This window comes from Oryza glaberrima, chromosome 3 (genome assembly GCF_000147395.1).
Source record: "Oryza glaberrima chromosome 3, OglaRS2, whole genome shotgun sequence".
NCBI classification, from domain to species: domain Eukaryota; kingdom Viridiplantae; phylum Streptophyta; class Magnoliopsida; order Poales; family Poaceae; genus Oryza; species Oryza glaberrima.
The window spans coordinates 31,132,357-31,155,114 of NC_068328.1; the positions used below are offsets into that span (position 1 = coordinate 31,132,357).

A 22,758-nucleotide genomic window follows, 5' to 3' on the forward strand; every position below is an offset into this window, starting at 1 on the left:
AAAGAAAAATTAGTCGTAAATGCGAGCACCCATGTCAAAGTCTAGGACTTGAACCCGGTGGCATTTTCCACTACAAGAAACCTAACCATTTGAGCTACACTCACTTTTCAATGATATTGAATATTAAAACAAACATAATTTTTAAGCTACATTTTTGGAATACTCCTATGCCTTTTAAACCTGTGGAACCATTATTTCTTATCATTATATCTGTCTTATATAAAAAACAAGCGTGTATTCATGCTATAGTAATATGAATACTATAACATTTCAAAACTAATACTGCACAATTATATTTTTTCATTATAGTATTCATGTTAAGCTGTGTGGAGGCTTTGACCTACTCTACATGAAATGTTTATAGATAGATCACCTCTCAAAATACATCAGTTATATTAGGCTATATAAACCCATACATTTAGTGGAGCTTCATGTCCCACCCAATTCTCCTCTATTAAACCATGATAATATATATGCAATTAAAAAAAGAGAAAAACACCTTACTTTTATCTTTTGTTGACATGTTTTGTAAAGAAAATAATTCTACCTTCTTTTCAAATGATGAAGAAGATTATAAATAATTACTTGTAGATATTACTAAAATATGATATAAGATAAAGCTCATAGGTTAGAGAATTATAAAAGTAATTAATGCCGACAAAATAATTTATAGAGAAATTATGGCAGATGTTCTCTGGTTAATATTTCTCTATTATAAGTGTCTCCAGCTTAATGTACGAAACATACCCGAGCGAATGCGCGGGCTACCTTCCTAGTTAAAGTAAAAAAGTACATATGCTGTAATCTAACATGTCCTTAAAAAATCACTTCGATAAATCAGTTTTCCCATGACAGAGACAGACTTTAGTATTCCTAAAGCATGAACACCACTATTTTTCTCTGACTGACTACACAGTCTGACCAGAGCCTCGATATATAAAAGCATATATATCACCGGGAAAAAAAAAAGGTACTAACATGTACCACGTCCTCCATTCCGTGTGCATCGTGCCTCTCTGTTCCGGGACACCTGACGACGATGGAGGTCATCTCGTCGCAGCAATTGGCCGTTTATCCTTGGAAGTGGCTCGTTGTCGCAAAACGCAGGCACTGCGTGCATATGCCGACGAGACCCAACAAAGCCCGGTGGTCTCTGTTGACACACCTGCTGCTTCTTTGCCTCGCTTTTTATCAAACTGACAACGGAACTGGCTACCGCTCCATCCATAGATCAGAGACCGATCGATCGGCAGCGAAGAACTCATCATGGATCCATCGATACGGATCATCACGGTTCTCTCACAAATCCACGATAGATCGGCCATTCGGCCAGGCCACCACCGGCAGACGGGAAGGAGAAAAAACACCAATGGTCGCGTGGAAAAGGCGGCGATTTCCACCGAAAAGTCGCGTGGACTCGTCCGCGCGCGCCGTGGGCCACGTACGGCCGCGTGCAGTGGGGGAGGGAGTAGGCTAAGCTGGGCCGCGGCCCGCGCGCCGCGAGAGCCAATCCCAATCATGCAGGCGGGCGGCCACCGCGACGAATTGCAGCGAGCGCGGCAGCGGCAACGGCAGCTTTAGGCCGCGCGGGCGTCGCGGTCGGTGCCCACTGCCCAGCTAGCACCGACCACGTACGCCACGGCCCGGCCAACCCAGCTGCCGCGCCCGCCTTTGGAAGAAAGGTAAGGCACCGCATCGATCGATCAGTAGGGGAGACCACAAATGTACATGCATGTTCCGATGGATCTGCTAGAAAATGATAGGCAAATAAACGATAAAAGATAATAGATAAATCATATATAAAACACAAAATTTAACATGAAAACCCTTTCAAAATAGGAGAGAAAAAACTACGAGCGCTAGCCGGCAAATATCTTCACTATATCGGAGTGAGGTTACAACGCCGAACGACGGCTTACAAGAAGTATATATATGAAGATGAAACCTCCGCTTCGCTTCGTCCAAAACTGATCTTTATACGTGTGCAAATGAATTTGGATCATAACTCAACACGATCGAGATCCACACACACGCTATGATCGATCCATGAATATTGAAGAATATTGGAAGCGTACGTACGTGCGAACGACGGACCAGTATGTAGATGTACACACACATGCATGATCGACTACATGGAACGACGATTGCCAATGCATGCACGCAAAGAGAAAATAAGTCGTGTGGGGCGCACACCGGGATGCATGCAGGACAGCACGGGGTGATCTGCAAAGTGCATGCCCAAGTAGTCTCGAGGGCACTCATGACGAACCAAACAAACACGGCCACACACTTGACATTCCGATCGATCGATTAGCGATCTATCCGGATTGCAAAAGAAGGTGGTTATTTGGTGTTGGTGTTTGTTGTTTTCTCTCTCCAGTTTCGGTGTTTCCACTAAGGTAGAGATACGATCGGGGCCATGGACTGGGCAACTGCCCCGACACTAGATATTGGTGAGTTAGACCGAGTTAGACGTGCATGCCTGAGCCAGTGAGTCCCACGACCATGCAGCTAGCACTGAAGAAGCAGAGTAGTACTACAGGATTATTATTAGTACTGATGTACTATCAGCGGGATTGTCATCAGAGAAGCCACCATGTATGCATGTTAGTCTCTCTGCTACAACGCTCCTCTTCAGAGAGAGAAAAAAAAAAGAGAGGACAATTAATTTCACTGTTAGTAGCTAGCTAGAGCGCTTAGGCACGCAGTAGGCAGGCTCAATCAGCTCTGATTGGCCCCGCAATTCCCTGTAGCGCTTTTTCAGTGGTAGTGACTTTTGGTCTAAGCTAAGCTAAGACATGGGAATGATGCCATTTGCTCCAGACATCTTGATCCCCATATATAGTTATTGCCTCTCTGCCGCGTACGTACGCACATCATATCATGCACATCTCAGGTCTCACCATCTAGCAAGCAATCAACTGAATCCCCTGACCACCATTGCCGCGAGGGAGAAAAAAATAATCAGACAGTGAGTGAGTGAGTGAGTGACCCCATGGCACATGAGCACCACACAGTGTGGTGGTAAGACAGACAGGATTACCAACTCACGACAGCGATTAAACTAGTTCGCGATAGCCCCCCGGACCAAGATCAAGGCACGCACAAATAGACGGTAGAAGTAGCAGCACATTAACTCGGCATTGCATGGGAATTAGCAGCAGCAGAGAGAGCTATGTAGCTAGAGATCGAAAAAGCCGGGGCATGCTTTATGCGAGGAACACGCCGCATTAGGCGCTGACCGGGAGCTACGGGACGCATCAAACAGGCCCGGAATCGGAATTCCCCTTTCCGATTTGTTTAGCGCCTCGAGAAGTTCTTCCTGCTTGTTCCCATCTCATGCCGTCGTCGTCGCGTCGTTAACTACAACCGGTACGTGCGCCGCGGTCGGAATCGCCGTACATAATTCTTTTTTCTCTCTCTCTTTAATTCTTCGCTGTTCATTCAATTCACTAGCTCGCATCGATCTGCATGCATGCGGCTCGTCGTCCTTTCGATCGAGGCCATGGGGTTAATTTAATTTTTAACTTGGTCGTGCCGAGCGATTGATTGGTCCACGGATTATTTAGGGTTTAATTGTTTGTGCGAGATGAAGGCGACGACGAGATCGGAATGTATCGGAGGAGCTGTACAGCCTTTGATGGCCACCTGCCATTCTTGTTTACTACTGCTCCTTCCTAGCTAGCTGCAGCTAGCGCTAAGAGATCCATATAATCTATTATCCCAAATTGCTCACCCTTGCTCTCACGTGACAGCCACACGTGCGTGCTGATTCGATCGGCACAGCCACTCGTATGTACTGCTCGTACGTACGTACATAAGTTAATTACTGTTTACCTTATGCTAGCTAGCTAGTGATCAGATCGGTAACAGCAATTCAGTATTGTATAAGCAAATCTAATCATAATTAAACAGCGTGTAAAATTTGCAGATTTTTACAAATTTGCTGCTCGATCAATTTCTGATCGACCTGACCACCGCTTGAGATCGATGCTGCCTGCATGGATGTTGTCCTGATGGATATATCACTATCATGTCACACTCTCTCTAGCAGCAGTGCCACCCATATCGTGTTGTCGCATTCCGCCACATTCATTTCGGCCTGCAGCTAGCGTCTTCCATCGTCACATACCCCTCTTCCTTTCATGAATACGGAAAGATCCCAAGAGGGCTCTCTTGGGGGCATTATACCTCTGCTTTGCTGAATATGTGCACATCCAAAAGAGAGGTGTCTGTCAGCACATTTTACACCCTCGCTGGTCCTGCACACCCTGCAGAGACCCCTCTCTCTCTGCCTTCAGATCAAAAGCTACCCGGCCATCTCTGCGGCACACAATGCGTAGCTCTGGTTGGCTAGGATTCTTGATCTAGTCCCTACCATGTTTAATTTGATGCGAAAGGACATGTCATCTATTAGTTGCAGTGACTTAAGTAGCACTATAAGATCTTGATTTTAAATCTTTGTAAGAATGAATTCAGAATGATTTGTTTGGGGGTTACATTTTTAATTTTAAAGAATTGCATATATTCGATTGGATATAGAGGCCGCGGGTAAATAATTTGATGGGCCAGTCACTGAAATTAAAACATAAACAATTTCTCTTAAGATGTACTTTGCCATATTGATAATTGATCTAGGATTTCCAGTATAAGGTACCAATGCTATATTGTTTTTTAATACTGCATATATGCATTACTAAAAAAAGATCATTCTATGTACTTATATATTATGCCTTTTTCCAGAGATTAATCCTATTGTAAAAGAACTACTATGCCAGAACCCTACATCTGTGACGGGACACCAGTGACGGGTTTATAAATTGGTCACAGATGACCGTCACCTTTGACGGGTCGTTAGGTTTACCGTCATCGGTGAAGCATCTGGCCATGGCCCGTCACAGGTATCACCTTACCTGTGACGGGCCGGAATTTTAAGCCGTCACAGGTAAGATAGTGACGAGTTTGACTTCCAACCCGTCATTGGTATGACCTCATTTGTGACGGGCTAGGGAGTTACAATCCGTCACGGGTGATGGGCCGTCACCTGTGACGGATATGACTTCTGGCCCGTCACTGATTTTAAGTTTGCGCCCGTCAAAGGTGATCAATTTTGACATATAAAAAAGGAACCCCCCACCACCCATGGGGCCCACCGCCACCTGCTCAGTCTCTCTCCTCCTCTTAGTCTCTCTTCTCTTCCTCCCACCGACCGCCGGCCTCCTTCGCCCACCTCCAAAGGTCGCCGCCTCCTTCGCCCTCCGTCCCATGGTCGCCGCCGCCGTCTCTCCGCCGCCCCGTCATCGGCTCCTTCGCCCACCGCCTACGGGTCGCTGCCTCCTTCGCCCACCGCCCACGGTCACCGCCTCCTTCACCCACCGCCCACGGTCGCCGCCATGCCTCCACCACTCTAGATCCGGGTCGCCGCCTCCTTCCCGCCTCCACCACGCCAGATCCGAGTCGTATCGAGCCAAAGACGAAGACAACGCCAGTGTCAGGACCATCGGCGAACGGGGCACCACACCGCTGCCCAACGCCATCGACAAGCCCTTCCGTCCATCGCCGCTTATCTCCGGTCGACGACGAGCTTCTACATCCCCCACCCTCCCCCTGACGGTCCCAGCAACCATGAACTCGGGGGCTCCAGATCCGGACACCTTGAACTCAGAGGTCGCGGATCCAACCATCCCGAGTTTGGGTGCTCCAGATCCTGCGGTCCTAGCTTCAGCGACGCCAGATCCGTTCGTGAGGTAAGCGGTCCGCCGTCCACACCACCCCACGTCGTCGAGGTCAACCTGTCGTGGGGAGAGCAGACGTCGGCTGTCCCCTTCCACCACATTCTCGGTAGTCACTGCCGCCTCATCTATTTTACTCAGTTTAGTGCTAAGCAGAAGTCACCCCTTTCCTTCTCTTGCATCCAGATCTGAGCTTGCAGTCAACCGATTCCGGTGTCTCCTGTGGTTCCTGTGGCTAAATCCTTGTCCAAGGATGCATCTAGCTTTAACCCCATCAAAAATCATGAGCTATTGGATCATTAGTTAGATGCTCTTTGTGTACTAGTATTTTGTTTGGATAGTGGGCATGCATGCTGTTTCACTTTGTTTTCTTGTTCTATTTAAGTTGATGCATCACTAAATCTATTTTTATTTTCCTTGTTAGACCTCTTACCAGAAGTTTTTTTTGGGTGTGTTCTTGGATACTCTACAAATCCCCCAATTTCTATGCTAGCTGAACAAATTAGACGCTAGTTCTTTCTACAAATGGCGAGCTTCCTCTGCCAGTTGATCTATTTCCGTTTCTTTCAGATAATATTTAACTACTGACATGCATATGGATGACTATCAAGGATGGTTGAAAGGCTAGCTAATGAATACTAATTTGAGGTAAACTTATTTTTGCCTTCTCAGTCAGAGTGACCCCATTTTAATTTGTTGTTTTGGAGCAGCTTATGCTGATTATCTGGCTGTTAGGCTATTCTTGCATAGTTATATGCATTTGTAACATATCGAAGCTGTTCTTGCTACTGTCATCCCATCTGTAACATATATCTGGTTGTTAGGCTGTTAGGATATTGTTGCATTAAACTTCTCTGAATGATGTCATTGCAGGCACCGGGGGCTGTACTTATGCTGATCTAATTGTAAGTTTGTATGTCATACCATATTCGTCAGGCTCAGAAACCAAAGATGGAAATGCTATGTTCAAGTTTATGGCACTTAGGCTGTATTTCTCATTTTTCAGTATGTTGGCATCGAAGTATGTTCTCTTTTTTTTCTGGATTTATTTCTGGTGCTTTGAAGCATCGGCTTGGCTCAATTTGAGAACTTGCAATGCATGTGTGTGAATGTCTATGGATTTTCGGTGACAACTTGGAATGCATGTGATGTTAGTTTGAAACTTTTAGTGCAATGGGCTGAAACTGGAGACATATATATTGCATGTATACAGTTCTGTTTTTCCAGAGGCATGGCTAGCAAATCCTAGGGGAAATTATTTTTTTTTTCTAGATGTAAGCTCACCACTGACGGTTCATATTGCAAAAGCCGTCACAGGTGACCATACCAGTGACGGCTTTGCACATACATGTCATCACAAGTGACACACCTGTGACGTTTTTTACTCTCTGAGCCATCACAGGTGAGTCATCTGTGACGGGTTGCAAAATGGCATGGGTTAGCGCAGACACTTACCTCTGACGGGTCGTAGAGTTCTAACCCGTCAGAGGTGACTGTCATCAGTGACGGTCTTCCACCCGTCAAAGGTGACCGAACTCACCAGTGACCAATGATCACTGACCAAGCCTAAAGCCGTCAAAGGTGAGGGTTTGGGCCCATCACTGGTGACCTTGTCCAGTGTAGTGAACTTATATGTACCTCTTTTACTTCATTATCTATTAATCGAAAGGACAGATCTCCTTCCCCCCCCCCCCCCCCGCCCCCCCTCGCCCTAATTGTTCATAAAAAAATAGAGGAAAAACCATTAATGTTTTCGGTATTTGATCAATTAGCAGTCACACTATTATTTGATTTTAAATATTTGTTTAACCAAAGTGAGCATTATTTAGGAAAAATAACAAGTTGGATCACACACTTCTCAACATGTACTTTAATTACTTTATCTAACTGTGCTCCACATCCCTAATTTGACATTGTAATTTCACATGAGATTCACATGCCCTTGAACACAACCCGCATCTAAGGGCAACATCAAATTTCTAGCTATTTGCATGAAAAGAGGATAAAATAAGTTGGACTTGATTTTTAAATAATAATACCATTAAGATGAAGGTATAGGTTTAATTTTCTTCAGATAATGAAATTACAGATGGCCTCTGCATCGACTAGCTAGGGATGCACACCACCTAAAAAAACGAAGACAAACATGAACATATCGTGTTGCCTTGCAGCAACTCACGCACATGTAACTATGTCCAATACATAATATTATGCACCTACTCCAGAACAACGTCTTTAAGAAGAATTTGACCATGTCTACCACTACCATCCAATAATATAATAGAGCTGGATTTTCATCCAAAACCTGAAATGAACTGATATATAACATTACCTCAATAAGTTTAATCTGAAGCAAAACGTACCCTTCATAAAGATAACGGTATATATAAATCAACCTTCTTATATCTCCAAACAAACTAATTAATAGTAGCATCCAAGCATGGCTCTAATTAATGTACCAATTGAGTTGTTCTTGATAAAAGTAGAATAAAGCACACCAGCGATACGTACTAAAACTTGCGAGGTTGGAAAAAAAAACAAAGCAATTAATATGTAAACTGTACTAAAACCATAAAACCCGCAAAGGTTTCAAATCATGTATGTCGCCTTTCTCTGTGATACCTTCAAGCAAAAATATGTATAGTTTTTGAATTTGTGTTGGAATGAATGCACCAAATTTTGCACCAACAAACCTTTTGTTTTTTTTCTCTCTCCGTTTCACAATGTAAGACTTTCTAGCATTGTCCACATACATATAGATGTTAATAAATATAAACACATACATATGTCTAGATTCATTAACATCTAAATGAATATGTGCAATGCTAGAAAGTCTTACATTGTGAAACGGAGGAAGTACCAGACAACTAATAGAGGAATAAAAATACGTACCATAGTAATATATGTATGCCTTAATAATGTTATGGTAGAAGATGAACTATGTTTTTCTTTTTACAGTCGAGTTTTGAATATTTAGATCAATCATATACCATTAGTGTATTTGTTTCTTTGTCAGCTTGTACATGAATACCGGCCTGGAACAGCAACTGTAGCTTCATTATGGCCTTCTTAAAGAAACTAGTACTCCCTTCATATACACCCTGCTCTTCTTTACATACACTCTCTTTGAAGCAGCATTCCCAAGGACCAAATCATAAACCACTCATGACCTAATCACCACATCTTTTTTTGCCCTCATCACTACCCCTCAGGCTCCAAGGCTCCAAGCCTCTTCTTTTTTTTTTCTCCCCTCCTCCTCTTCCTCCTCCTCACTCCTTTTTACCACTACCACTTTGCACAAATCCACTACCCCACCTCTCCCTTTCTCTTTCTCAGTGACTGTTCCACTGTCCTGCCTTTTGCCATCTCTCCACATCTCCTTTTCCCTCTCTCTCTTCATGTCCTCTTCTTTCCTCTTCTCTTGTTGATCACACCAGAACCACCACTGCTATAACTCTCCTCTTCCTCTTCCACCACCACCAACACCACAATATATGGTCCTCTACTATCTTAATTCTAGAAGTGTATGATCAGTTTGATCCAAGAAGTGGTAGAGAGTAGTTGGTGTTGTATTCTCTTCCATTGATCATTGAGCTAAGCTATAGCTGTAGCAGCAGCAGCAGCGACAACCTCCCATAGCTTTGATCTTGCAATGCTGCAAAGGAACCTGCCGAATCTCTCCCTCCGGATAAGCCCTCCGGCCGTCTCGTCGGCGGCGGCGCCGGTATCCTCCGGAACACCGACGACGGCGGCGAGGACGACTCTGCCGACCGGAGTGATTACAGACGCAGAAGGAGGAGGCGAAGTAGCAGCGTTCTTTGGAAACCCTAGCTCCGGCAGCGAGCCCCCCGGTCTGAGCCTGGGGCTCGGGCCGACGACGCCGGCGCACGCGGACGCCGGCGGCGGCCGCCATGGCGACCACCACCTGCAGCCGCAGGGGTGCGCGCCGTTCAAGCGCGCGGCGGCCAGGGCGTCCCAGCTGCCGGCGGGCTCGAAGCGGAGCGTCCGCGCGCCGCGGATGCGATGGACCACCGCGCTCCACGCCCGCTTCGTGCACGCCGTCGAGCTCCTCGGCGGCCACGAGAGTAAGCGCCTAGCTAGCTCTACCTTATCTCACCATCACTGTGTCCTCTCGTAATGTGATCTGAATTCGTGCAGCTACATTTTCTTTTCCTTTTGCCTGAGATAGTGAGATTGATCGATTGATTACTCCATTGTTTTGCGTGCTCAATTCTCACGAGCTCGTTCTTGGCGATGATCGATCGATCTGCAGGAGCGACGCCGAAGTCGGTGCTGGAGCTGATGAACGTGAAGGATCTGACACTGGCGCATGTCAAGAGTCACCTCCAGGTACGTGTATCACTTGGAAAAAGAAGAGAAAAAAGAGAAAAAAGAAAGAAAGAAAGAAAGAGTGGAGAGGTGATAAAAGGGAAGCTACTATTGCTACCACCATGCAAGGGAAAGAAGATGGTGAATCTTGTTGCATGATGGCTTCTTTTTGTTTTTTCCACCACTTTTATGGGTGTTCTTACTATTGGTAACTACATGTGTACTTTGTCTCTGGTGAATCCCTGGGTCAAGTACTAAGTGACAAACAAACGGCATCTAGCTAACCAGGACAAGCCAGATATATATCCTTTAAACTAGTTACCACCTTAGCATATGTAATTAATTATACAAGCCATTTGGATCATGCAACACAAGACATGCACCTCATTGATCACTCACTCATCTACTGGTATGCAGATGTATAGGACAGTGAAGAGCACAGACAGATCATCCCACATTGCCTCAGGTATTCATGTAGCTCAATTTATTTCCATTAGAAAAAAAGCATATCATCCATTGATTGAGAAGTATATATACATACCAGCTGTAACTAAGCTAAACATATATGCAGTGACCCCGGTGATTTATTCTAATGTACTGAAACGACTTCCAGCCTCTGCCTAAAAAAGAAAAAAAGAGATTTTGAGGGAGAGACGTTCCTCCAAATATTTTTTAAGAAAAAAATGTGCGCATGTTAGAAATTAAACCTGCATACATTCATTTGCACTAAACTATCAAGTGCATCTCGCCTCTACATCAACTAAGAATGCACTGCACGCGGCGGCTTAAATTGACCATTGCGCGCGCATTTGCAGGAGAGGCGCAGCTGCAGCAGCAGGCAGGAATGGAGGCGGCAGCTGGAGGAGGAGGAGATGGTGGTGGTGGTGGGGTGGTGCTACCGATGATGCCGGCATGTGACGACATGGTTGGGATCTGTAGCTCCCCTGCGCCGCCTGCCGCAGCGACTAGTTCCGCTGCTGCCTACTTCCTCTGCGCGACGACGACGTCAACAGCAACTGCTCCACTGGCAGTAGTGCCATCGCCTCCTGCTCCAACCATTCCCACAAGGTCTGTTCATGTTCAATCCTGTGTCAGCTTCAGAACTTATTAATCTCTACTTCATGCATTTGCATTTATTTAACGGTGACCGCGCGCGCGGCTCTTCGTGTGCATATTCCACTGCTAAACTCGTTGATTATTAGGGTAAGAAAAATATGAGCGATTATTAACATGTTTTTTATATAATGAAAATGGTCTACATCTCCGACCCCTGCCAATGAATATATAGCCAAATGAGCGATTATTAGCATTGTAAGGTTATTTGCGCATGTTGCACGTGCTTTACAATGGGAGCAATGTATCTCAATTCTGAACTTTGTCTACTCTTGAGATGACCACTTATCCTTTTATCTTTTCGAAACAATGTATATGTACAAGCCGCATATAGCTACTGACAAGAGGAAAAGGACACCGTTTTGCATGAAATATGCTGTTGTTTGAACGTTCTTTTTTTTTTCCATATACATTGGCAACAGTTCTCCCTAATTAAGTACTGTACGTAATTATAAATATATTATTTGAAGTTTTTTTAAAAGGGAAAAAATATATCCTACTACACCCCAACCTGTGTTCGCTAGCTATTGTATATATAAGAACATGCAATTAATTGATAAAAAAAAGTACATGAGTGGGACTGTAGAACAAAGAATAACGACGTTTTCAACATATATGTCAATCCCAGCCTAGTATTATAACAAAATGTATTGAGTTCAATTCATGCTTGTGCATGGTGTTTGAACTTTGAAGGATGTCAAGTGGTTAATTATATTGAGTAGGAGTGCGCATAATCTACTTCGTCTTATGTGATGGTTTGGTTGATTTAGAACCTATAAGACACATATATAGTCAAACCTTTTCCAATTGCTAATAAAAGAAATTAAATGCTATTGTTAAACTGGTCGCCCAAACAAAGCCTACAATAAAGATAAAATATTTTCATCCAATAAAAAACATGTTGTTCTGGATCAAGTATACTACTGGAACGACTTGTTTAATTTTTTTCCGTTATTAGTTATTTAAATATTTGACTAATTACATGCATGAAAATGTTGTGTATATATACTTTTAATTTGTCTTGAACCTGGTTTCATAATGTTGTAGTTTTACTAGTTCTTTTTGTGGTTTACAACATAAAGTAAGGTTAAAAATTTTCTTTGGAAGACTGTTCATTAGCAGTGGCGTAGCTAGAATTTAAAGTAAAAGTGGTCCATCTATATGTAATATGTCAATTAAAAGGATGGTTCACTATACAATTTTTACTATATTAACTAGCACATATACTATAATTTTAAGTTTTTAGGTGGTCCGTGGACCACAGTGCCACCTAGCTGGCTACGCCCCTGTTCATTAGTATTTAAAACTGGTACTTGAGGTAATGACCATTTTTGTCGTGATTTAGCAAATCTATTTATATTACCACACATGTTGCGTATAGACAAAGCTGCCTTTAAGAAAAGATCAATGTCTACTAATTCTGCAGTCTTCAACTCTGATGATCTGATCAGATTGCGGCCAGTAGATTGCATTTTGGAAGAAAAGAAAAGAAATAGTACATCGTCATGAATGCATGGTCGATGATGGCACTTAGACAGGGCCAATTACTTATATTAATCTCTGATCATGATGGTAAAAATGTCGTCCCTGATCAATCTGCTAGCTCCTCTCATGCATATATGCCTTTTTTTTTCATAAGAGTTCCAGTACGTTTAGCCCTTGTCAGTTTCGCCTGTTCTTCCATTCGACCGATTTCTGATAAATTTCATAGAAGCAGCTAATTAACTTGTGCATGCAGGCCGGCCGGCTAGCTCCTGCATCAGCATGCACTGAGCGACAACTAGTGTTTTTTCTGTAGCGCATATGTTTCCCTGCCGACCTCTTCCCCGTGTCGTCACCTTCCCATGCACGCTTCTCCTTGTCCGCGTCCACATGCATCGATCTCTCCTCCTCACTCGATCATAATGCCCCTGCTCCTGCACTTCGATACCTTAGCTTGTTCTTCTTGATCCCCTCTACACCGTACCCATCCCTCAATATCTCATATATCCTCTCTCTCTCTCTCTCTCTCTCTCTCTCTCAAACAAGAAGAGCTCGATGTTCCAGTCAAGTAGGAGAAATTAAGTGAAGGCCTTGTTTAGATTCTAACTTTTTTCTTCAAACTTCTAACTTTTCCATCACATCGAACTTTCCTACATACACGAACTTCCAACTTTTCCGTCACATCGTTCTAATTTTTTCAAACTTTCGATTTTGACATGGAACTAAACACAACCTAAGTGAAGTCCAGGCACAGTAGCCGAGGCAAAGAAGCTATACTAGCTAACTGTGGATGGATAGCATTTGAAGATCGATCGATTTATACTAGTACATGTACATGCATGCATGAGCAAATAAAGTCATATAGTGTCAGATACGGAGGCCTCGCAACAGTGTTAGCTGCAATGCGTTTTTCTGAAGAGTTCCTGACCGGTGCCCGGTGGCCATGCATGCAAAAAATGGATCGGTTAAGTCAGTCAGTGTTCCAGGTTGTTGGGTGCATTGCATTGGTGGAGTAGGGACAGATCGAGCCAGGCATGTTCCCATATGCAACGCAACTGCCCAAGGGCATGACTGTTTCGTGAGATCTATATATATCACAGATTAAACAGTGTTGAGCTTTGCTAAGCAACAAAGAAATATGGCAGAGTGCTCGTTCATGTCTGCAATGATAAAGCATGCAGGTGAGATGTGAAGGGCTAGCTAGCTCTTGATTAGTTAGTTATACACTGCAGTGATCGATGGCTTAAACATAAGAGTACAGTAGCTGCTAGTACTGTCTTGTAGGTTTCATGAATGCATATATGGAGATGTTGATGTAGTAATACAGTCAATTTCAATGTTAAGAAATGTTTTGCTACATGGAATTGATAAGAGCTGCCTCGCTTTAACTTTTCTTGAGCACAGGAGGACTGACCAAACGCCAGTGCTGGAAAAGGGTGTCGCGATTGTTGACTCGTTGCACCGGTGTCAGAAGCATAACTACTCACCAGTGCTTCAAGATGCTCTTCATCAGGTACATATCTATGCATGCATCCTTGAGATCACAAGCATAAATGGGAAGAGTGTATTAACTAGCTCCACCATGGATGCACATCTTTGTTGACTTAACTAGAACTTCTGTTGAACTTCTTTGGACTACTATATAGCTTCTGACTGTAACTGTTTAAGTAGGCCCTGAAACAGTTCTAGTCAGTACTCCATTATCTGATCATAAATAGTTAGTAGTAGGGAATTGAAAGTGTACGTACTATCTCTATGTATAACATATCTCATGAATGTGTTGTAGTTTTTTTTTTTAGAACGGAATGTGTTGTAGTACAAATTCATCTTTTCTTAGGAGAGCATCAAGCATGCACATTTTCTTTCAGCAAAGTTTCACAAATCATGCATATATCTGCTGTCATGTGATGTGAATAGGGAGCTGAAGAAGATCATCTTATTACCGGGAACCTACCAATGGGAGGAGCATCAGCACAAGCGAGCATTGAGGCCATGGCGACTACCAACTCTTCAAGCCCTGCAAGCTCATCTCCATCACTTGCAAGCCTGGAGCAGCTGCTGCCTGAAGACTCGTTTGCGCCCAACCTGGAGATCTCCCTCGGGAGACAGAACTGGAACATGGACCATCCTGAAGAACTCAGCCTGAAATACCTGTGAAAAAAGCCAAAAAAAAAGAGGTTTTTCTCTCCTCTGGGTTTCACTCCACTAACCATTGATGATTGCTCGATCAGATCGTTGTGATGATGACTGAAAAATATATTCAGTAACCGCATCCATCCATTCGATGTTTTGCCTGAAATTTTTCTGCCCAAGCTCGCCAGAGTGTTCTGAACTTCTGAATTTCAGAAGCCCAATGTGCGGCTCGGCCCGTTTGCAATAAAAGCCCAATACATGTGGGAAGTGGACTTGCCTGTGTGAAGTAAGCAAAAGCGTCGGCTTGCAGGGGGAGTCAGATTCAGTAGTCCGCGGCGATGGCGACGTGGCAGAACAGTCCAGGATGCATCTGTCGTCGCCGTCGCCGTCACGAGCCCACGGTAACACGACGACTCCACCCACCGGAATTTTCCGCTCCCCGCCGGCATGGGCACGAAACCGCGCGCCCACTGCGCAGCTAGCTAGCTCGTCCTCCTATCAAGATCGCGCGCGTGTCTCAGATAGCTCCTCCCCCGCGTCCCTGCCGGCTTTCAGACCGCGGCCCCGGTGGGCGTTGCACTGTCTAAATTAAAGCGGCAAGAACGACATCCAGATGGCTGACCTGCTTCAATCCTGTGTGCCAAGAATGGCGTCACTAGGTTCCAATTGTTATTCTGCTAGGTCCCAGCAGCACTGACATGAGCACATCAGTGTGCTAGCTGCAAAAAAAACCCTATAAATTGTCCCGGTCGTCATACAAACGCCTCTCCAGACTCTGTTCGATCTTTGCTTTCATCAATCCACCTTGTTTGATCTCTGCTCTGAGTTCTGAAGAAACTGTGGTCGATCGGCGATCGGATCGATCGGGATCGATGTCGAGCCTGGTAGACATTTGGACGGTGGAACGGGAGAGGATCCGGGTCAGCGGCGCGCAGGCGTTCAGGACGACGGTGGCTTCGAAGCGAGGCTACACGGCTCGTTCTGACGACGGCCAGAACAAGCCTGACGGCGCGGCCGTGGAAACGGCTGCCAAGAAGCAGCAGGCCGCTGCCGTTGGTGGCGCGCCGGCGAGCGTGATCCAAGAAGACGCTTTCTTGTCCATCCTGATCGATTGCTTCGGCCAGTAGAGTAGGCTTAACTTGGCGTTACAGGGCACTCTCTCCATCGTAAAATAGCTACTATACCTTTAGCTATGAATCTGAACCTGGTGATTTCGACGGTCTCGTGTGATTTTTGTGTAAATCTTCTGAAATATCACTGCAGTACTGTCTGAATCCTGGAAGTCTCTGTAGCGAAAGCCCACTTTTCTTCAATCGAGATATGATGGTTTAGCGGTTCGAAGTACACGATCATGAGACGATTCGAGTGAAGGGGATTCTATAATTCATCGCCACCACTCGGTTAAATCAGATATTTTCATCTTTTTCTTGAAAACCAGATATTTTGATCTGAGTGTTCTACTTGTTGATACGTGTGAAATATCTCGCTTCACTTCCAGGAAAGATATTTGCCTCCTTTACTGTTACTGACCAACACCAACACGTATCATAATTCAGAAACTCAGATCCAGAAGCTGATCGACAACTGACATACAAAAGATCTGATCTCTACGATGAAGCTGAGTAAATCGGGGGAGTAGAAATTTTTTTTTTTTGGAATAATCATAGGAGGGGAGAGATTCTCCACCTAGGGCCTGTTTAGTTAAAAAAAAACTTTTAAAAAAAACATCATATCGAATTTTTGGACATATATAGCATTAAATATAGATAAAAAAAACTAATTGCACAGTTTGCGTGTAAACCGCGAGACGAATCTTTTGAGCCTAATTAGGCCATGATTAACCATAAGTGTTACAGTAACACATATGTGCTAATGACGGATTAATTAGTCTCAAAAGATCCGTCTCGCGGTTTCCAAGCGAGTTATGAAATTAATTTTTTCATTCGTGTCCGAAAACCTCTTCCGATATCCGGTCAAACGTCCGATGTGACATCAAAAAATTTTCATTTCATCAACTAAACAGTCCCTAAATCTTCCATTCATTATGAAAAAAGGGATTCAGGGTACAGGGTACCGACTCTGCCAGCGGTGAGCCATTACAGATGGTGAAGAAGTAAAGAAGAGGAAAAAATGATATTCCTTGTGGGGGAGTAAAAGCATTATCGTCAGCTCGTGGTAATTAACCAACGTTGAGTTAAAAACGTGCAAACCTTGTGTCGCAACAGCTGCAAAGGTGCACAAAATCACAAATACTAGTACAATTTCACGTGCCTCGGTGATTCTGAAACTATCGGCCATACCATTACCATTTACCAATACCATGGATCGATGTTCTCCAATGCTCCCGCAGTTTTGGCACACCGTTACTCCAACACAGTCCACAACAACGAGGTGCGCGACCACGACATGGCGTTCCTGCACCTCACGAAGCACAGTAGTACGATCCGATCCGGTTTGATCCCCCGGATCAAATACCACTCCACGCCCCGTCGGTTTAGCATCCCACCGCGGCATCTCCGCATCCGCTCGCCGGATCGCGGGAGCCCAACCGGTGGTATATCCACGCTGATTCCCCGCGCGCTGCTCGCTCGGGCACCCACCAGCCACACGATGGCCCCCAAGCCTCCCTCGAATCAGACCCGCGTCGCGCCGTGCCGTGCGCGTCACATGGCGCCGCGCGTGGCGTGGTCCTCCTCCAGCCCGAAGCGGACAAAACGCCAATAAGAGAGGCGGGCGCGGCCGCGCGCACGGCGCCGAAACCACACGCAGCTTTCCTCGACTATTCCTCCTCCCGCTCCGCTCTCACATATCGCAACAACTAGACACGTAGCTTCGTCTTCCCGTCTCCCCACGGTTGCCGGAGCCGGAGTACGCGTATAAGTAGAGCTCCAACGCCGCGCGGTTAGCCAACGAAGCAACCAGTCAAGTACTACTACTCAACTGAGCTTTTCTTTGGAGTGTGTGTGCGAAGCTAGTGAATTCACTCAGCTAGCTCGGAGAGGCAGAGAGGAACAGACTAATCATTAATCAATGGCGGGCCTGGTTGGAGTTTGGCTGGGGGAGTTCGCCAAGATGGGCCGGGGGGCGGCATCGGCGGCCGACGCCGGGGTCGGCCGGCGAGCTCAGAGCGAAGGGGAGAGCTGCAAGAGTAAGGTTGGTGATGGTGTTGTGCAGGAGATCACGACGAGGACGAGGGACAGCAGCATCCTCCTCTCCGACTCCGAGGCCACCGTGTGCATGCTCATGGACCGCTTCGCCCCTGCCTGACGCCGCTCACTGGCCGCTGGGCTTTCGCCGGTAAAATGGATTGATGGAAGCGTGTACCGTGTATATAGTAGATACGTACTCTCTGTATATAACCACTTTGCCTTGCTATTTTGCATCAATTGTATCATATGGGTTGTAATCCTTCAAATTTGGAGTCGATTCATTGGTTAATATATGCAGCACTAGTGCTGGTTCTGATAACTTTTTGTCTGATGTCCCATCTGATTTCTCAACTGGCTTGCTATTGCCGTGAGCCCGTGACTACTCTTTACTCTTTCTTTTCTTCTTTCTTTTTTGGCGGGGACTACTCTTTACTTGAACCTTGAACGTTTGGCCTTGTCAACCAATTCTCAGTGGCTTCTGTATGTAAATCTTGTTGGAAAGAAAGTATTAGGATCTTCTTTGAATTTTTGTTTGAATGATCTAATCCTGGGCATGATGAGTAACGTGCTATCCAAGAAGCTCTGTAATCAAGTAGCTGGCCTGAGTATCCAAGAAACCAAGAGCTTATAGGGTGGGTTGTGTCCATGGAGTAACTATTATCAAGGTTCACGTAAACCGTTCAGTAATAACTGTCCGGTTTACCAAACGACCTGCACTGCACCGATTGGATACGTCTGATTTTAATTAATGGGCCAGGAAGTCCAGGCTACCTCCAATCCGGCCCATTTAACTCCCAAAGCCCGCAACTAAAATCACGGCCCAATTTGAGCCCACAACGAAATCGAATTCTCTCCGTCTCCACTCTCCTCTACGCAACAAAAGCGGCGTATTTCTTCTCGTCTTTCTCCCATCCGCTGCCTGCCTCCATAGCCAGCCCACTCGAGCCCTTCAACTTCTCGCCCAAGTTTTGAAGGGATCCAGCGCCGCCGCCGCCGCGATGGAGCACGCCATCGTTGAGGGGGAGTCCTTCTCGCCCGACTGCTCCACCCTCCTCATGGTCCGGGTCGCCCTAAACCTCTCTCCTCTCTCCGGTTTGAATAGCTTTGCCTCCATGGCTCATGACGCGGGTTGGTGATCCTTTTTTTGGGGGGCTGCAGCCGGCGCTCTCGATCGGCAACGTGGGGCAGCTCGCCGTCGACCTGCTGGTGTCTTCGTCGCGCGCGAGGCGGGTGGCGTACCTCGACGAGCCGTCCGTGCTGCCCTGCGCCGGCAACGACGCCTTCGGCCCCGACGCCGTCGGTGATCTCGCGCTCGCGCTGGAAGGTTGGGTGCTCTGTCCTTTGCTCTGCTGTGCTATGCTAGCAGGACGCTTGATGGATTGGATTGTGTTAGGGGTGGTGAACTGGTGATTGGGTGTGTTCGTACTTTAAATCCTTCCATTATGCACACCAACTGTTCGATGAAATGTGTTATAGTCCGGCATGAACAATTCCTCCTCTGCACACCAGCTACTTGATGAAATGCCTTGTTCAGGTCTAAGAGAATAATCGGCACAAGAAATTAAAAAAAATACCTTAAGATTCAGCCACGCATATTGTTCTTCAGCAATGGCACTACTTAGTGTGTGAATAATAATTGAAATATAATGTCTACTTACTTTGTCACCTTCTGTCTCTTTTCTCTTTACAGCTTATGAATCTCCATCCCATAGGCTGGCCTTCATACAGCAACGGTCCCCAATTATTACAGTATGTTGATTTTACCTATTTGCCACATATTTTCGGTTTTAACTTTATAAATCTCAAAGAGTACTTAAAGATACTTTTCACTTGCTTACGTGGGTGATTATGATTCATGTAGTTACAGAATCTTGTGAGCTTTGTTGCACATGCTTCAGGGTTCTTTCAAGAATGCATAAAGAACAATATTGAGCTCTATTGTATTTGATATTATAATATCAAAATTGTACTCCATTTGTTTGAAATTATAGAATCAGCTTCCCTTTCTTTTTTGTACATCACACATTACATTTCCTAGACTAACATCTGTCCCTTGGATATTTGTTCCTTGTGAACTAAATTTACATAGCACATTTGTTATTCTGAAATGATTTAGAGAAAATATAGTTATTGATCTATTGACCTTTTCTTTAAAGAGGTACGATGGGGGTGAGACTAGAGTTGCAGGCGATGCTTGGGCCTTTTACTCTTTGTTTGGAATTTTGGTAGTTAGTGAAGTCCTATAAGTTGTCTGCAGTCTGCACCTATAATTGATGATTTTTTTCATGAGTTGTGACACCTTTAAACCTTTTATACTGGTTCAGGGGATGGTGGTTTCATTTGCAAAAAATGTTGCTAATTTTATAAGCAGCATTGAAAAAGACCATGTTGTTATCCTTTCAAGTTTAGATTCAGGCAAGAGAAGGATAATTGATGCATCCAGGTAATTAAAATGTATAGCTTCACATATCCTGTCTTTTATGATTAGGATTAGGATTGCGTCTCATTCTCATTAATTATTTTATCTATTAGTGATATGCAAGTATATTACCTTTCAAGTTACAACGAGGACGGTTCTGATCCGAAATGTGAGAACTTAGGCTGGAAGAAGCTTGAGGAATACGATCCATCTCAGCAAAGGTGGAAGTGTCTTGCTAGCCTAGTTGAAGGTGGTCATCTTTCAGAAGATATGACTGGTGATCCTGAGGAGATGACGATAAATGATTACTACTCGAGCTTGCCATTTGCAGCACTATTCTCTGCCTGCAAGGTTTGATTGATTTGTTTTTACCATTAGAGGTCACTATTGTAATATGTTTAATGACATTATTTTATTACAGGCTAAAGGCTTGAAAGTTACTTGTGTACTATGCTACTGCTCAGAAGGGGACAATATGCCAGAATCTTTCCAGTTGGCTGAGGCAGCATGCAAACTTGTTGCTCAAGGCCCTGAACAGTTCCATGGTACATTTATATATCAAGTTTATTAGTTTTTCATCTATTAACCGTTGGTAATTTGCCTTACTTTCCTTCTTTAGGAATATCGATATTCAATATTCTGTGATCAGATTTTGGAATCCTGTGTTTACAAATCCTGCTGTGAATTTTCAGGAAATGGGTCCAATGGATGGACTATTCCATTGTCCTGGAAATCAGTATATGGACCACCACCTGACCTCTCTATTTTCTAGACTTGAAGACCTATCTAGTAAGTCAAATTTGTATTAAGAAGGCAGTATTATCCGTACTATGTGATTATGGTGTTTTATTAGCATACAAGTTCAAATATTTAATTTTTAAAATTTGAGTGCAAAAGATTTGCTAAGGAAATGTCACACCACCTTAAACGCTTTATGCCATCATTTGCATCCAATAAACCAAAATGCCCCTGTAGACTACATGCATCATAAACCAGCAAACCTATATTAATTATGTCATCAACAATTTAAGCTCCAGCATGAGCTTATAGTTAAAACTAAAGATGATTTGATGCACTTAATCAGAGATACGTCACAAGATATTCTCTATTATAAACACTTTTGGCGTAGGATGATTTTTCTTGTTAGATACCTATATTCCATAGCATAATATCTGCTGAAATGTTCTGTCTTTTCTTTGCACCATTATTTATAGGCATCTTAAAATTATTTATAGTCTTCTATGGAAAAAAAATTGTTTGAACATTTTGGAATGAAAAGTTTGTAGCCCAAGACAATCTATCATGAAAGTTTTTCATGTATTTTGTATCTCGACTGAGTTTTTCTGTTGCAAGAAACTACATCGTTCGGATACTATAGTGTTGCAAGAAAAAGGTCGAGGTTTCCTGGTTTATAACTGGCTTTTGACAGATAGGCAGCCACTAGTGACCTTGGACGCAATTTGTTACAATATTGTGATTCATAAAATTAGTCAACATCAGGGTCAGGGCCGGCCATTGTTGTAACTATCAGTACAATTTGTAAATGGTTTTCACAATCTTGATTGTTATTAGACCACTGTCGTGGCAAGAACAAGACCTTGATATGGTAGCTGTAGTGGACCAGTAGCACATTATTCCACATGTTAAACTAACGTACTTTTGGATCTAGGTAGAAACATGTTGGTCCATACCGCAATGTTATAGTACCTCTTTTATGCCTTTGCATCACTGAAGCCTACAATAATTAAAAAAATAATAATCTTAGAATGGTCCTGGGCAGCAATCAAAGACAGAAGCTAACCACTCGCCAATAGTAATTTGTTGATACTTTTGTAGCGGTATGCTAGGTCAATTAACTAAAATAGCTATTTAGTTGAAGTATGGTTTCCTTAGCATCCACTGCCCCCTCTTTTGTTCTGTTGCTAAGTATGTCGACCCTGATTGCAATCCCCTCCTTTCCATTTGCAACTTTTGGTTGGCTAATAAAGTCCTTTTTGCACGATTTGATAGGTGAGGTTGCTATCATGAGCACTATTTAGGATTGAGGATGTTGAACTTTTAGCATGAGGGTTGAGGGGTTGTGCAAGAAGTCTCCAGGAAGGTGATGAGTATCAAATGGTTTAGGTAAAGCGACAAAAGTGTAATTCCAGTTTTCTTGCTGAACTCGTGGCTTGATTGTACTTTTTTTTTTTTAAGATCCTGTTATCCGGCTATATTGTAAGGGTATGATTGTACTTGAACCTACAATTGATTAGCTGGAACGTTTATGTGACTGATAACTGTGTTAACAAAACGTTAGATATATGTCAATTCAGTTGGTGGCGTTCTGTAGGCTGTAGCTTGCCATGTGCAATAAGCAGATTGTGGAATTCCAAGCTCCAAGGGGTGTTTCCATCCGGGA

The 22,758-nt window shown here is 44.2% G+C and overlaps 3 protein-coding genes across 4 annotated transcripts; all 3 read left to right on the forward strand.

Annotated features, from left to right (window-relative positions):
- Positions 1–9,063: 9,063 nt before the first annotated feature.
- Positions 9,064–15,655, forward strand: LOC127765612 (transcription factor LUX-like). Its single transcript, XM_052290556.1, has 6 exons — positions 9,064–9,817; positions 10,006–10,082; positions 10,479–10,527; positions 10,877–11,129; positions 14,061–14,169; positions 14,574–15,655. Exons 1-6 carry the CDS (start codon positions 9,385–9,387, stop codon positions 14,811–14,813), a joined length of 1,161 nt encoding a protein of 386 aa, XP_052146516.1. The 5' UTR covers positions 9,064–9,384; the 3' UTR covers positions 14,814–15,655.
- A 1,894-nt stretch (positions 15,656–17,549) lies between these two features.
- On the forward strand, positions 17,550–18,257 carry LOC127767534 (uncharacterized). The gene has a single exon (XM_052292899.1). It carries the CDS (start codon positions 17,820–17,822, stop codon positions 18,054–18,056), a length of 237 nt encoding a protein of 78 aa, XP_052148859.1. The 5' UTR covers positions 17,550–17,819; the 3' UTR covers positions 18,057–18,257.
- Positions 18,258–18,827: 570 nt separating this feature from the next.
- LOC127767527 (uncharacterized) lies at positions 18,828–22,684 on the forward strand. 2 transcript variants are annotated; one of them, XM_052292890.1, is made up of 8 exons: positions 18,828–18,996; positions 19,097–19,262; positions 19,629–19,687; positions 20,263–20,381; positions 20,498–20,708; positions 20,779–20,902; positions 21,050–21,146; positions 22,368–22,684. In XM_052292890.1, the coding sequence occupies exons 1-7, from the start codon at positions 18,937–18,939 to the stop codon at positions 21,127–21,129; spliced, it is 819 nt and encodes a 272-aa protein (XP_052148850.1). In that variant the 5' UTR covers positions 18,828–18,936; the 3' UTR covers positions 21,130–21,146; positions 22,368–22,684. The 2 variants fall into 2 exon arrangements, with proteins under 2 accessions (XP_052148850.1, XP_052148849.1); XM_052292889.1 differs by having other exon boundaries at positions 18,830–18,996; positions 20,471–20,708.
- Positions 22,685–22,758: the final 74 nt, after the last annotated feature.

What these genes read in the sequence shown, in the direction of transcription:
- LOC127765612 (XM_052290556.1), top strand. Translation starts at nt 9,385, where the DNA reads ATGCTGCAAAGGAACCTGCCGAATCTCTCCCTCCGGATAAGCCCTCCG. An exon ending in GCTCCTCGGCGGCCACGAGA is followed by an intron (nt 9,818 to 10,005) that starts GTAAGCGCCTAG and finishes ATCGATCTGCAG; the next exon opens with GAGCGACGCCGAAGTCGGTG. An exon ending in ATCATCCCACATTGCCTCAG is followed by an intron (nt 10,528 to 10,876) that starts GTATTCATGTAG and finishes GCGCATTTGCAG; the next exon opens with GAGAGGCGCAGCTGCAGCAG.
- LOC127767534 (XM_052292899.1), top strand. Translation starts at nt 17,820, where the DNA reads ATGGCGGGCCTGGTTGGAGTTTGGCTGGGGGAGTTCGCCAAGATGGGC.
- LOC127767527 (XM_052292889.1), top strand. Translation starts at nt 18,937, where the DNA reads ATGGAGCACGCCATCGTTGAGGGGGAGTCCTTCTCGCCCGACTGCTCC. An exon ending in CACTATTCTCTGCCTGCAAG is followed by an intron (nt 20,709 to 20,778) that starts GTTTGATTGATT and finishes ATTTTATTACAG; the next exon opens with GCTAAAGGCTTGAAAGTTAC. An exon ending in AGGCCCTGAACAGTTCCATG is followed by an intron (nt 20,903 to 21,049) that starts GTACATTTATAT and finishes GTGAATTTTCAG; the next exon opens with GAAATGGGTCCAATGGATGG.